At 49.3% G+C, this 16,869-nt stretch overlaps 1 protein-coding gene across 7 annotated transcripts in view; it reads right to left on the reverse strand.

Annotated features, from left to right (window-relative positions):
- The window catches only part of znf827 (zinc finger protein 827), a 69,930-nt gene extending 57,128 nt beyond the window's left edge, over positions 1-12,802 (reverse strand). For all 7 annotated transcript variants that reach the window (XR_013121372.1, XR_013121373.1, XM_076975061.1 and 4 more), the window contains exon 1: positions 12,498-12,802. Coding sequence is in view for 5 of the 7 variants with exons in the window: in XM_076975061.1 (XP_076831176.1) it covers positions 12,498-12,540 (43 nt within the window). In the remaining 2 variants the exon portion in view is untranslated. The remainder of the gene's footprint in view (positions 1-12,497) is intronic.
- Between the last annotated feature and the right edge of the window lie 4,067 nt (positions 12,803-16,869).

Genomic DNA, 16,869 nt, shown 5'->3' on the forward strand with positions numbered 1-16,869 from the left:
TCCAGACACGTTCTCCAGACATGTTCTCCAGACACGTTCTCCAGACATGATCTCCAGACACGTTCTCCAGACACGTTCTCCACACATTCTCCAGACATGTTCTCCAGACACTTTCTCCAGACATGTTCTCCAGACACGTTCTCCAGACACGTTCTCCAGACATGTTCTCCAGACACGTTCTCCAGACACGATCTCCAGACACGTTCTCCAGACATGTTCTCCAGACACGTTCTCCAGACATGTTCCCAACTCCACGCTTGGATGCAACAAGATGTCATACACACAGCAGGAACAACACACTGACACTAGCGGGACAGAGAGTGTGTTTACACTGCCACCTTCCCTTAACACATCCTGAACCTTACGAGATTCATAGAGTGTGTTTATGAGAGACGGAGCTATCAGGACACGTGTCCATGCATGTGTGTGTACGTGTAGAGTAAGAGATCACCAGAGCAGTGAGGACTCACACTAATGCAGAACACAGTTAGAGAGAAATGGCTAGATTACTGACCCAAGGACGCCCACTCCAGCACTCATATACACACACGCTAACACACACACACACACACACAAGCATGTACACACACACATTCTCTCAATCTGAACTGCAGCAATGCTAAGCTAAGCTAAGCTAAGCAGTGCGACGCCCCACTGCACACACGCATCCATCACCCTCCACCTTCCTCCACCCTCTTTCTCTCGGCATGCTGACATTTCCCAAGGTCACGGCTTGGGCTCCAGTCCTGCAGGCTTTGTCTGAAACAACCTCCTGCTTCTCTCTCTGTCTCCTTGTCTCTCTCCCTCTCCTTCTCTCTCCCTCCCTCTCTCTCCCTCTCCTTCTCTCTTTCAGTATGTGTGTGCCTCTCTCACACTAGCTCTCTCTATCTCTTTCTTGCCTCTCTCACCCGAACAAGCACTCACAGGGTTGCAGTTACACGATGCTTTAGGGGAGTTTTGACCCCCTGTTGTCAGCTGCAGCACACACAAACACACTCAACCACACTCAGACACACACAAACACACACAAACACACTCAACCACACTCAGACACACACAAACACACATATCAGTGGAACTGAGAGCAACACGCCCCCTTCGACAGTCCACTTAGCACCAGGACAGTGACAACGACACTCTGCATCCAGACCTGCATGCTGAGATGACCAGTATGCTCAGGCTGACCGCTGTGTGTGTGGAGTATGTTTCTCACTTACACCTTACAGTCCCAGTGAGGAAACAGAGCTGGTCACCTTTGGTCTGCAGTGCTGCTGTCCCAACGCTAACGGCTGTGGCCTCGGCAGACTGGGTGGTGGGGAGGGGCTATGCAAGGAGAAGGGGCGGAGCATCAGCTATGGAATGGGGGGGCGGGGCGGGTTTGAATTAAGGAGGCGGAGGAGAATTTGGTGGCAGTAATTAAGTGCCGGCTGGGCTCTGGTGGTGTTGCCACGGCTGCGGGCTATGCTAATGAGTCCCCCTTATTACCACTGGGCTGCCCCCGCCCCCGGGGGCGGAGCAAACCTCCATGAGTCCCATGCTGTCTGGAGTGATGGGCAGGGCTCTGGAGGGTGAGGGGTGGAGCTCTACCAGGGGAGGGGGGGGGGGGGGGGGGGGGGGGGGGGGGGGGGTGAGCAGCCGTCAGGCCCAATAACTGAGTAGCTTCAATCCATCCTGATAAGAGATGTGTTGAAATAATACAACACATGCCATTTCAGTACAAGACAGTCCAGGACATGACCACAGACAGTGCAGGACATGACCACAGACAGTGCAGGACATGACCATAGGCAGTCCAGGACATGACCACAGACAGTCCAGGACATGACCACAGACAGTCCAGGACATGACCACAGACAGTTCAGGACATGACCACAGACAGTCCAGGACATGACCACAGACAGTCCAGGACATGACCACAGACAGTGCAGGACATGACCACAGACAGTTCAGGACATGACCACAGACAGTCCAGGACATGACCACAGACAGTGCAGGACATGACCACAGACAGTTCAGGACATGACCACAGACAGTCCAAGACATGACCAAAGACAGTCCAGGACATGACCACAGACAGTGCAGGACATGACCACAGACAGTTCAGGACATGACCACAGACAGTCCAAGACATGACCACAGACAGTCCAGTACAGGACCACAGACAGTGCAGGACATGACCACAGACAGTTCAGGACATGACCACAGGCAGTGCAGGACATGACCACAGGCAGTTCAGGACATGACCACAGGCAGTGCAGGACATGACCACAGACAGTGCAGGACATGACTACAGGCAGTCCAGGACATGACCACAGACAGTGCAAGACATGACCACAGGCAGTCCAGGACATGACCACAGGCAGTCCAGGACATGACCACAGACAGTCCAGTACAGGACCACAGGCAGTCCAAGACATGACCACAGGCAGTCCAGTACAGGACCACAGACAGTTCAGGACATGACCACAGACAGTCCAAGACATGACCAAAGACAGTCCAGGACATGACCACAGGCAGTCCAGGACATGACCACAGACAGTCCAGGACATGACCACAGACAGTCCAGTACAGGACCACAGGCAGTCCAGGACATGACCACAGACAGTCCAAGACATGACCACAGACAGTCCAGGACATGACCACAGACAGTCCAGTACAGGACCACAGACAGTCCAGGACATGACCACAGACAGTTCAGGACATGACCACAGGCAGTCCAGGACATGGCCACAGACAGTCCAGGACATGACCACAGACAGTCCAGTACAGGATCACAGGCAGTCCAGGACATGACCACAGACAGTCCAAGACATGACCACAGACAGTCCAGGACATGACCACAGACAGTCCAGTACAGGACCACAGACAGTTCAGGACATGACCACAGACAGTCCAGTACAGGACCACAGACAGTTCAGGACATGACCACAGACAGTCCAAGACATGACCACAGACAGTCCAGGACATGATCACAGACAGTCCAGGACATGACCACAGACAATGGACTACAGACTGAACCAAGTGGAAACTCCAGTAGAGGGAGGGCAATAAAAAAAAGAAGGAAATATCAATTGAAAAAGGGCGATGTAATCTAATATTCAAATGCACTTTAGAGGCCACAACATAAACAGGCTCTCATATATATTCATATGTAATGGCAATTGGCAAAAAAAATGTATTATCAAATCTGTAGTCCCACATGAGTGTAGTCCAGGGAAGAGTCAGGTGGCCCCTCCCCCGGCCCACGAGCGGTTCCCGCTTCGGCCGTAGAGCGATGCGTAGAGCGATGCATGGAGCGGCGGCCGTGTCAAACTCATGCGTTCTACGTTTCACCATCTGGGTGTTTTCATCAGGCCTCTGTGCTCTGTGGGTAGAGCGGGCACCAGGCCAGAGGTGAGACAGGAAGGAGAAATGTTCTTGGAAGAGAACGAGACGTCTTTGCCTCAGAGAGCTCGGAAATTCCTCTTTGTGACGAGGCCCCTTTTTGCTCGAGTGTTCAAACACCCCCCCCCCCCCAACCTTGTTTCCATTTTTAGCGACCGCACACAGAAACAGACTGAGACCACCCTGCAGCAGAAACATCACAACTACCTTCAGAGAAATAGATAAGTGTTGAATTAACAGTCTGTAGTCTTATTCTAGCATTAAGGTATCCTCAGTAAGACGCTGCTGCCTTTTCCAGACTAATTGGTGTCTTGTCTGAACAGATAGATCCATGCAGTGCGACGCAGGAACACGAAGATCTCTGGAGTCCACACGGCAGGAACAACACCGTACGGCCCTTAGATGAATCACAGAAAACCCAAACAACAAAAAAAGACAAGAAAGAGAAAATGAAGAGAAAAGAAACGGAAGAAAGGCAGTCTGTGTGTGTGTGTGTGTGTGTGTGTGTGTGTGTGTGTGTGTGTGTGTGGCTGGCAGATGCAGAAGAAAGGAGATAAAAGTGGCAGGGTGTATAGTGTGGGGACAGGAAGCCGGGCAGGCAGGAGTAGGTGTGATGACGTGATGGCACTAGACCGCCTACCCAGCAGCACGGACACTAGCGACAGCAGGCAGAGCAGCTCCAACTACTGTAAATCACACCCACCCTACTAACACGTAGGAGACACGGCCAAGCCGGACTACAGCCACCCAGAGAGAGGCAGGGAGGGAGGGAGGAGAGAGAGGGAGAACAAGAGAGAAAGAAAGAGAGGGAGGAGGGGTGAAAGGGAGAGACAGAGGGAGAAAGAGAAAGGCAGGGTGTGTGTGAGAGAGGAGGTACAGGGGTTATGATGGCTTCACTCTGGTAGTGATGCCTGCACCAGCGCCTGTCACTCAAACCAGGGACACTGATCCGGATTGGTCCTCGAGAACGGGGGAGGAGACCACTTGGCCATTAGAGAGAAGGACGAGAGAGAGAGAGGGAGAAAGAATGAGTGAGTGAGGGAGGGAGAGGGGGAGGGAGAGGGGGAGAGAGAAGGAGAGAGAGAGCTTCCTCTCATTTACATGCAGGTCCAGGAGGACATCACGTTGACTCCTTTTCCAATCTCCATGTTAAACGACGGCCCGGGCAGCTGATGTGTGGCGCTGCGTTGTTCTGCCTCTCTGTCACGGCGATACCCATCTCAGCGTTCAGAGAGCCAACCACATACGAGAGCTCGATACGGCGCCAGCAACCGGGCCAAACAGCACTGGAGACCCTGCCACGGCGAGGGAGGACGTGGTGGTTATTTTCGTAGTTTGCACGCGACTACACCCCTCACCTTCTTTCTTTTTCGGTTTGTGTCGATGCAACCAGGTGTCTCAAAGCCAATGCCACGGTATCCTCAGAGGAAAAAAACACCAGTAATGATCACTATGACAACCATGGCTGTGCCTTTGGCAGGAGGATAAGGCTAACATTTCATGTTGACCTCAGTGCTGAATCGAGGCGTCATTTGAATTGGACGACTACATAAGAGCTGGAAGAGCTACAAGGGAAAAGCGTGATGAACACGGCTGTGTCCGGGCCGCTCAGCACCGCCGACCCAGGGAGGACGGGGAGGAGCAGAACCTCCAGCCTGTGGCCCTTCAGTCACTCTTACGGATTCACACTCCTGGGACACACCACATAATGAACACACCACATACACAACAGAAGAAAGGAAACCACTGATTCTGTGTACCTGTTTTACCTGCTCTTCCTGAGAAAGAGATGAGGGGACAATTAGGAGACTATGAGGAGACTTTGAGGAGACTTTGGTCAAAAAGATAACATGGGGAACAGAAAGTAAACACTGTCTGACACAAACCATGAGGAACCAACCCCAGCACCTCACAGTCGAGAGCTTTGCTTTACGGCACCATAACAACACTGAACTCCATCAGTAAGGCGGAGCAGTGTAGGTGGGGAGTGGGTCCACAGGGGGGGTGGGGTGCTCATGCTGTGTTAGGTTAGGGTTTGGGTTAAGGGTCACAGGTGTGACAGTCACCCCAACATTTCAGGCACAGTTAAATACACCATGGCGAGCGTTTTTGTAGAGATGATATTCTGTCATAAACATCATTCTTCACTCCGTAAACATGCGTCTCCTTTTCTGACATTATAGTCTGACATATAGTCTAACATATATTCTGACTTTATATTGTGACATTATAATCTGACGTCTGACCTAACCTAAACCCCAACCCTAACCCCTAAACCTAACCCTAACCCTTACCCTAAACCTACCCCATAACCCTAAACCTTACCCTAAACCAGGTATCACCAAATGGCGGACCGCGGTCCGGATCCGGACCCGAACGCCGTCCTGTCCGGACCCAATCACATTCCTGATTAACTGGATACGGACCCAAATGCCAAAAAATTTTTAACGGGAGACTATATTTTAAACCGGAGAATTTATTTTTAGACGAGTGTTACGTTCACCACCCATTTGAGTGTTACGTTCGCCCCCCCCGCTCAACAACTTTCGTTCGCCACCCTCAACCCCCCCCCCCCCCCTCAACAACTTTCGTTCGCCACCGCGGACCCGGACCTAAGGTCTGAGCTATCTGCCAAAAATGGACCGCGGAAAGATTTAATTGATTACCCCTGCCCTAAACCTAAACCTTACCTCTAACCCTAACCCCTAAACCTAACCTCTAACCCTAACCCCTAACCCTAAACCTAATCCCTAATCGTAACCCCAATCTGAACCCCACCTGTTGGTGCCACGAGTGAACTTCACAAATGTTTGTCTGCTCACTTGTCCAGATGGTGGGGTACAGCTGCACACGTGCACCAGCTGCACACGTCCAACAGCTGCACACGTCACACAGTGGCACACGTGCCCCAGCAACACATGTCACACAGTGGCACACGTGCCCCAGCTGCACATGTCCAACAGCTGCACACGTCACACAGTGGCACACGTGCCCCAGCTGCACACGTGCCCCAGTAACACACGTCACAGAGTGGCACACGTGCCCCAGCTGCACACGTGCCCCAGCTCCACACGTCCAACAGCTGCACACGTCACACAGTGGCACACGTGCCCCCACTGCACACGTGCCCCAGCTGCACACGTGTCCCAGCAACACACGTCCCACTGTGGCACACGTGCCCCAGCTGCACACGTTACACAGTGGCACACGTGCCCCAGCTGCACACGTCCTACAGCTGCACACGTCACACAGTGGCACACGTGCCCCAGCTGCACACGTCACACAGTGGCACACGTGCCCCAACTGCACACGTCCAACAGCTGCACACGTCACACAGTGGCACACGTGCCCCAGCAACACACGTCACACAGTGGCACACGTGCCCCAGCTGCACACGTTCCAACAGCTGCACATGTCACACAGTGGCACACGTGCCCCCGCTGCACACGTGCCCCAGCTGCACACGTGCCCCAGCTGCACACGTCACACAGTGGCACAAGTGCCACAGCTGCACACGTGCACCAGCTGCACACGTCACACAGTGGCACACGTGCCCCAGCTGCACACGTCACAGTGGCACACATGCCACAGCTGCACATGTGCCCCAGCAACACACGTCACACAGTGGCACACGTGCCCCAGCTGCACACGTCCAACAGCTGCACACGTCACACAGTGGCACACGTGCCCCAGCTGCTCACGTCCAACAGCTGCACACGTCACACAGTGGCACACGTGCCCCAGCAACACACGTCACACAGTGGCACACGTGCCCCAGCTGCACATGTCCAACAGCTGCACACGTCACACAGTGGCACACGTGCCCCAGCTGCACACGTGCCCCAGCTGCACACGTCCTACAGCTGCACACGTCACACAGTGGCACACGTGCCCCAGCTGCACACGTCACACAGTGGCACACGTGCCCCAACTGCACACGTCCAACAGCTGCACACGTCACACAGTGGCACACGTGCCCCAGCAACACACGTCACACAGTGGCACACGTGCCCCAGCTGCACACGTTCCAACAGCTGCACATGTCACACAGTGGCACACGTGCCCCCGCTGCACACGTGCCCCAGCTGCACACGTCACACAGTGGCACAAGTGCCACAGCTGCACACGTGCACCAGCTGCACACGTCACACAGTGGCACACGTGCCCCAGCTGCACACGTCACAGTGGCACACATGCTACAGCTGCACATGTGCCCCAGCAACACACGTCACACAGTGGCACACGTGCCCCAGCTGCACACGTCCAACAGCTGCACACGTCACACAGTGGCACACGTGCCCCAGCTGCTCACGTCCAACAGCTGCACACGTCACACAGTGGCACACGTGCCCCAGCTGCACACGTCACACAGTGGCACGCGTGCCCCAGCTGCACACGTCCTACAGCTGCACACGTGCCCCAGCTGCACACGTCACACGTTTCTCAGTTCCAGCAGACACACTAAGAACCTTCTGCCGTAAAAATGCCCACTCTGAGAAAGCAACACGCTCACAAGAAACAAACACTGGCCTCTCCGACGTGTGTGTAGGAATATGACAGTGAATTGTGTGTGTAGGTCAACCCGCACTGGGGAGGTAAGAACAGGTAGCAGTTTGTAAACAGTAGTTCAGTTTGTAAAACTCTTTCATATGTCCTAAATCCACAACTGGGGTCACAAAACTGCCTGAATCTGTGAAGAATGGTGTCCATGTGATGACAGAGCTGTTCTCGAGACCCAGGAGGAACCGGACCTGCCTCAGCTGACGCAGGTTCAGGTGAACAGGCCAGGAAACACCTCGATGTTTGAGGCTGACATGGGGATCCCTAATAAAGCAGACCAACTCACCACCATTTGAAGAACACTTTCTACAACTGTACACTCATGAACTTCACCTGCTGGGATGCACCTGTGTGTTCATCACACACTCCAACCACGGCGGGGGGCCTGACCAGCTACCAGCACAGCCCAAACCTTCCTAATGCTGCTTGAATTCTGTCCAACACCTCCCATACATCTCTCAAGACACCTATGACACCACACTGGGTAAAAAATCACTCGCCCCTGTCTGCCATGGAGGGTGGATGGAGGGTGGATGGTTGCTCCTGGCAATGCTGTGTGATGGGCTGCAGCACAGGTGTGTGTGGAGAGAGACACAGGTGTGGACAGGGAGACACAGGTGTGTGTAGAGAGAGACACAGGTGTGGACAGGGAGACACAGGATGTGTGTGGAGAGAGACACACAGGTGTGGACAGGGAGACACAGGTGTGTGTGTCCTGTTGCTGCTGTCCTGCAGGGCCTGATCACTTGTGTGGTGCAAGAACAGAGAAAACTGCCTCAAGGCCCTGCAGTCGTTCACTCTTTCACCTCTCCCTCTCACACCTGTCCTCCCTCTCCTCTTTCACCCCTCTCCTCTCTTCTCTCCATCTTGCCTCTCTCCCTCCACAGCTGAAGCAGTGAACAGTTCCTTATGAAGTGCAGCCAGCCCCATGTCCACTGTTTATTTCTCAGGCTGGAGAAGCTTGCAGCCAAAGAGCTTCTGAATTGAGCATCTCCATGTTGTGACTTGATAACATTTGGGGAATTGTTAGCCAACCCAGGCCCTTCAGTTCTGAACAGCTCTGATTGAGATTGGGGGGGTGGGTGTACGGGGTTTGGGGAAGAGGACAGTTGTGTTTGGACTCTTGCTATGCCACTTCCTCCCGACACAGAGACAATGTGACGTAGAGTGTACTGATCTGTCTGTGGGCTTTGAGCTTTGATGGTTAGGTGGGTGGAAGACAAGAACGATGTTTTCAGAGGGAGTTATTTAAGGGACGTCTCTGTCAAGTGGTACATATAAAGTGCCGCCTGCCTGACCTCACACATTCCTGCCTTTCAGCCACAAATGTTTGAAAGTGATCACAAAACCTGTGAGACACATGCTCACTCAAACACCGTGTTTAAAACAGCTCCCCTGAACGCTGTGACATTAATCACATCACCAAAACCAAAACAATTAACAATGTGTGCTACATAAACGTTTTGGTGAATCTACATGCTGCTGGAGAAAACTGGGCACACTTCACCTGTGTTCTGTTCACACATCCTGACAAGAGGTGTATCCCTCCGCTGCTCACCTGTTCACGCATCCTGACAAGAGGTGTATCCCTCCGCCGCTCACCTGTTCACGCATCCTGAAGAGAGGCGTCTCCCTCCACCGCTCACCTGTTTTCTAAGGCTTCTCCCCTTAATTTCAAATCACCAGGGAGCCGTTAAGTCTGTACCTGTGATGAAACCCAGGCAGTCCAGCACGCCAGATTAATCTAAACGTTCTGGTTGGCTGTGTGTGTCTGGAGTGCTTCCCTGGGCAAGCCCCCCCCCTCCCCGGCCTTTAATTCATTTCTAAGCGAAAGTCTGTGTATCATTATTCGCTTGGGTTGAACTGGGCAGGCACTAGTAAGAGAGCCTGATCAGGCTGGTGGAGTAAAGGAGGTGGGGGTGTGGAGACAGGAGGGTGTAGGGGGCTCCTGGCACATATTCCCAACAAATCGGATGCCAAGAGCGGAATGGAAACCTCCCCTCATTTTCCTCTCCCCTTAATCCAATGTTTTCAAGCCCTACTCCAGCCAAGGTCATTATAATCACACAGGAGTGGAGAGGAGCCAGTGACCCACCATTACAGTAAGGTACAGAGCCCCACACACACACACACACACACTGCCACAGATTCGGTAATGAAGACACAGCGTTAGCGTAATGCTCCAGTTCCTCCATTTGAAAAATGCAGATACTCTCGATGCTCACACACGTATAACCGAAACAGCTGGCTTCCCATAGGGAGACATTTTAGCTAATGGCAAAGGTCAGAATGTAAGAATGATATGGGCTGTGGGTTTCCACAAAATGGTGGCTTTCAACTGAGACAAAGAACAGTAAAGAGAGAGGGAGGAAAAAACTGGTAACCTCGTTCAACCTCTGTGGCATGGCAGAAAGCTTTTAAAAACATCCTAACAGGAGATCAACACTGCAACTTAGAGTCTATTCTTTAACTTGGATTAATTTACAGGAAGCTAGGAGAAGTATGACCCAATGTCTGATCAGAATGTAGAGTGCTCCTAAATGAACAGATACAGAGGTTATAACAGCCAAGGTCTTGAACAGCCCCACACTGGTGCAGCACTGAAGCTGAAGGTTTTATATTTAACTGTCAAAACGAGAGCACGTGACCTCACCATGGCCTCAGTGCCCTCGTGCACATTTTACATATGCACGTGCAGTTAACCGTGTGTGCTGTGATTAGCTGAAGGAATAATGCGTTTAAGAAGCCGTGGATAAGAAAATGCTTCACTTTAACACACACACTGCACCCACCCGACTGAAGGAAGGTATGAATGAACTCATTTACTCTGAAACGCGCGCGAGAGACTGGACCGTGTGTTCATAACGAGCTCAACTGAACTGAAGAAGTTTTGCACGACTGGGTCACGCCCGGGTCGCGGGCTGCACGCGCTCTGTAACGGTAACCGGCACCAACAGGAAGAACCACTGAAACATGATGTCACAACCCCAAGGCATTATGGGAGGTATCATAACCTGAACGGAGCGCCGTCGAGACACAGCAACAAGTTTGGTACAGTGGGCGCGTGCACGGACTGGGTTACTAGTTACTTCTACACAGTGGGCGCGTGCACGGACTGGGTTACTAGTTACTTCTTCCGCCAAATGGAAGTAACTGTGATCTGTGAAACTCCAGTTAGTCAGAGATGTTTTAACGCTGAAATGAAGGAGCGGAGGTTCAGTAATAATAACACGTGTACAGCTCAAACGTGCTGAAGCCCAGACTGTTGGTTCTGGACTATTTTAGTGAACTGTATCATACAGTCTCAGGTCAGAACCGTGAAAGCAGGAATCTTCAGAAATGAGATTGAACTCCATATCGTACAGTTATAACGTCTTTCTACATATTCGTCATCATTCTGATTATAATCATGTGGATAGCAATGCAAATTACATTTCATATTACACCAAGCAAACGTCTGGGTGAACAAATGAACGGACCCATATGAAGCGCTGCGTGTGTCTGATGATAGTAACTTATGTAACTATTGTCAAGTCACGTAAGAAATGTTCATTTTGGTTCTTCGGTAATATCAGTTTAACAGTTAATAGACATTTGACCATCTGCTCGATGTGATCCAGGCGGCCTCTAGCGGCCAGAACCGGAGCTGCAGCTCTTTATTCCAGCGGATAAAAGCTCAATCTTAACATCCTGCTACAGGGTCAAAACAACCTAAATGTGATCGCCGAACCCACCCGCACTAAGTCCGACACACAAACAGCTACGAGTAAACCACACGGCGAAGGGGCACAAACGCGCATCTGCCCCCGCGGCTGTCTTATTGATCTCAGTCTGTCTGCAGTGAATATCTGCAAAGGAAAGGAAGGAGAAACCCTGAAGTTCAGGTGACCAAGCACGGCGGCCTGCACACACCAGTACCGCCGAACTGGGAGGGCTGAACACACCAGTACCGCCGAACTGGGGGGGCTGCACACACCAGTCCCGCCGAACTGGGAGGAAAAGACCTCAGCTTCAAAATATCTTCCTCCGCGCGCAAAGTGTCCGACACGAATAACTCGAAGATTGAGTTGCGCACAGCGCCTCGTAAACAGCGGAAAGTTGGACGCTGGCGTTTAAGGCGCATTTGAGTTGTTCGATCTCGATTCGAGTGGCGCTCGACGGCGTTAGAGCGCGAGACGGGCGCACGGAAGCGCGAGACGGGCTCGTCTGATCCGGCTGACCCTTCTTCATTTTACTGCGGCCAGATCCTCTGATCCTCCCCTTTCTCCCCGACCGGGAGAGCCGCTCCGCACGGACACATACACGGACACGCAGCACCGACACGCCGAACACGACCGACACGCACGAACCGTGAGGCGGATCGGGACCTTTACCGATGATCCGCCGCTACAGCCGCGACTGCGCTCGCTCGCTCGCTCGCCCCGCATCGCCAACATGGCTGCCCAGCACAGACCTAAAAAAGGAGAAATAACCTCCTGCCTTTGTCTGCCTCACCTCTTCAACCCTGAACTACTGCGCAAAAACACACGGAGACGTTAAACGGCGCGTCTTACGCGAGGGCAGGCGCTTGGGCTGCTCCTGTTTCCTCCGAGGCATGTTCCCTTTGATCACATTCTCCTTCTTCAGGGATGAGAAGAAACAAGGTCTTTAGCCATTGAAATGTTGCGAGGCGGCTCGATCGCGGGGACTCGGCGCACCTGGCCGTGTAAGTGTGTTGTAGAGAGAGGAGAGACGATCCGCTGTTGTTGTTGCCCGTCTTGACTATGGCTGCTGTGTGTGTGTAAGTGTGTGTCTCCGAGCCCCTAACTAACACTAATGCTGGGATCAAAGGGCAGCAGCACAGCACACACACACTCACACTCCCCCTCCCTCCCTCCCTCTCTCTCTCTCTCTCTCTCTCTCTCTCTCTCTCTCTCTCTCTCTCTCTCTCTCTCTCTCTCTCTTCTCTCTCTCACACACACACACACACACACACACACACACACACCGCTAGGGCGACCAGAATGGATCAAGGTGCCCGAGAGCGTTCAGGGTGTACACTTAACTGACCACCAAAGCATTTTTTTTTTTGTAAAAACGAAAATTGTTGCTTTGAAACATTTATTGAAACTCAGATGCACATTAACACGTAAATGCAAATAATAATTAAAAAATTGTGTTTAAAATTTCATATTTTTTTCCTTTTCATGATATATAAATATTATGATTACACAATTTGCCTTGTAAAATAAATGAATATAAAATCATGTTTTTATATATTTATTATTTTTTATGTTTAAGTTACAAAAGATTTACAACATGATGCAACAGATTTAATTTAAAAAGTTTATGCAAAATATTTTAATGAAAAGGGGAAAACAATACAAATGAATATAACACATATTTTGCACAGAACTCAGAACAACATAACACCACTTCATTGCAGTAATTACACAATGAGTTACACAACCACAACCAGGTTGTAACACCATCAAAGGAAGAAGAACAAACTATATAAATAAATAAGAACAAGCGCTATAATCCCCACCATCGCACAAAAGCTTTTTTTGTGTAGTCTTTTTGCAGCCGAGAGCAGCAGGCGTCTCCCCACACACGCATCGTCTCCAGCAGGCTCGCCGTTGGACACTCTCAGACTTTCACACCTCTCGGGTGTGAGCAGGACGGTAGTGCCATGCTGCCATCCCACCCTCCGCCTCACACTCACACACACACACACACACACACACACACACACACACACACACACACCCCACACAGCCGCCTGCACGTGCTGCCCGTTACCGTGGCAATTAGCGCAGGGCCCAAATTAGCCCACTTCGCCTCTGCACAGGTGACTGACACACACGCAGTACCTAGATCATTAGAATACAAATGTGTGTGTGTCTCTCTGAACCATGTGCACACACACACACACACACACACTCTCTCACACTCTCTCTCACACACACACACACACACACTCTCTCTCTCTCACACACACACACACACACACACACACTGGCCCATTGTCCTTCTTCAGCAGGTTCTAAGAGGGGCTGGTCAACTGTAAAGTTTTGGATGAGGTGAACAAGCCAAGCGGAGAGTGTGTGTGTGTGTGTGTGTGTGTGTGTGTGTGTGTGTGTGTGTGTGTGTGTGTGTGTGTGTGTGTGTGTGTGTGTGTGTGCGTGTGTTTACTGTAGTTGAGCGATGGTGGGACAGACTGCACATTTACCTGTAGTAGCAGTGAGGATGAAGGAAGCCTCACACAGTCTCATCATCAGTGTGTCATCATCTGTGTGTGTACTGTATGTGTATGTGTGTTTGTACTGTATTTAGTGTGTGTGTGTGTGTGTGTTTTGTGTAAGCGTAGCTCTGTCTCCATGGCGAGGTCAGGGGCTGTGACCCTGCCAGTGCCAGGCAGCTGAGGTAATGCGTGCGAACAGACAATTGGCTGATAGTAGCTATGGCAACCGTGGCATGACCTCACACTTGGTGTGGACCTAAAGGTCATCTCGCTGACATCACAGACGGCTGAGTGTCAGCAGGACGGCAACAGTAATGTCTGCAAGATAATGGAGAGATCTATTTATTTCTATTTGATACTCTTCACTTAAACACACATACACACTCACACACTCTCACACAACCACACATACACACACACCCACACACTCTCATACAACCACACATACAAACACACAACACACTCCCACACATGCGCACACTCTCACACATACACACACACACTCTCACACAACCACACATACAAACACACCATCCTAAAGCATCGTTTTATTAATTATTTCTAGACCATTATTCCTGTACAAATCTGTATTTAACGGTTTTGTTTAGTTATAGGTCTTTGGTATTAAAACTTCAGACTGTATTCTTGGGACCATCCAGATTGTCATAAACATGATGTTTAAAATTGTCTCAGTGAACACATTTTTAAAAAGCCATTCATTTATGAACACTAATTTCAGTATGAATCCTCTTTAGTTTGTGTTCATTTTACATATCAAATGCTTTGCTCATTTTCCATGTGGCCCTGCGGTGAAGACAGACATCTGTGTCTGTCACTATTTCTCTTACACAGACCTTTCATGAGTGTGGGTAGTGCATTGCTACTCTTTATTTGACTACATGAAATTAGCCTGATGCCTTTTCCCTGTATGTGAGAAATATATTTGATCCAAAGCTGTCCAGCTAATTATGTTTCTTTTGCCTTTATTGATAACAGTGACTGTTCTGCTGGTTTTTTGAAAATGACTCGTTTTGTCTGTGGCTGTTATTACTACTTATTAAAATGGCTTCCCTAAAGCAGCACAAGGTTGTTAGTGCCCTAAATGAATTTCAGGTGCTTCACTGGAGGATATAGGAGGTGGATAAAGAGGTATATCTCTCCCCGAGGCAAAACGCAGGAGTGTGACACACCACCTTTCAGCTCCATGCGGCTTCTTCTGCCATGTTAGAGTAAAAAAGAGCTCAATGGGCCTTTATTTACAGACCCTCAAAAACTGGAAGATCAGAAAGATGCCATTACAATGGACACAGAGTGCTATATCTGTAGCTGGGGCTGCTAACATAGTGTATGTTTCTTTGCAGTGGGAGAGGTTACTAAAGGTCGTGCCTTAATGTTTATAAAGGCCATTTTGTCTTGGCTCATCTTTATAGAGCGAATAACTCTGATCATATTTGTTTCCTTTTTCATGTATACACACATGAAATAATTTTCAGAACTGAAACCTGATGAGGTAGGTTTGGTGTTTAGACATCAAGGAAATATAAAATTCTCAGATCAGTATAGAGACTGTTATATAAACACGCTTCCTAATCACAGCTGCTGTCATAGACCAATACCTTTTTATATATAAAGGTATTTAGACTGAATCAGGTAATGTAAAGGTACTTTATATATAAAGGTATTTAGACTGAATCAGGTAATGTAAAGTTACTTTATATATAAAGGTATTTAGACTGAATCAGGTAATGTAAAGGTACTTTATATATAAAGGTATTTAGACTGAATCAGGTAATGTAAAGGTACTTTATATATAAAGGTATTTAGACTGAATCAGGTAATGTAAATGTACTTTATATATAAAGGTATTTAGACTGAATCAGGTAATGTAAAGTTACTTTATATATAAAGGTATTTAGACTGAATCAGGTAATGTAAAGGTACTTTATATATAAAGGTATTTAGACTGAATCAGGTAATGTAAAGGTACTTTATATATAAAGGTATTTAGACTGAATCAGGTAATGTAAAGGTACTTTATATATAAAGGTATTTAGACTGAATCAGGTAATGTAAAGGTACTTTATATATAAAGGTATTTAGACTGAATCAGGTAATGTAAATGTACTTTATATATAAAGGTATTTAGACTGAATCAGGTAATGTAAAGTTACTTTATATATAAAGGTATTTAGACTGAATCAGGTAATGTAAAGGTACTTTATATATAAAGGTATTTAGACTGAATCAGGTAATGTAAAGGTACTTTATATATAAAGGTATTTAGACTGAATCAGGTAATGTAAAGGTACTTTATATATAAAGGTATTTAGACTGAATCAGGTAATGTAAATGTACTTTATATATAAAGGTATTTAGACTGAATCAGGTAATGTAAAGTTACTTTATATATAAAGGTATTTAGACTGAATCAGGTAATGTAAAGGTACTTTATATATAAAGGTATTTAGACTGAATCAGGTAATGTAAAGTTACTTTATATATAAAGGTATTTAGACTGAATCAGGTAATGTCTGTATTTAAACATCACCTGATGACCTTTTGCTTTCGTACAGAAGGACTGAGGCTGCCCAGACGCTCACACCAGTCCTCCCAGTACACCAGTCCTCCCAGTGCACCAGTCCTCCCAGTGCACCAGTCCTCCCAGTACACCATTCCTCCCAGTACTCCAGTCCTCCCAGTAC

This window comes from Brachyhypopomus gauderio, chromosome 15 (assembly GCF_052324685.1).
Source record: "Brachyhypopomus gauderio isolate BG-103 chromosome 15, BGAUD_0.2, whole genome shotgun sequence".
Taxonomy (NCBI): domain Eukaryota; kingdom Metazoa; phylum Chordata; class Actinopteri; order Gymnotiformes; family Hypopomidae; genus Brachyhypopomus; species Brachyhypopomus gauderio.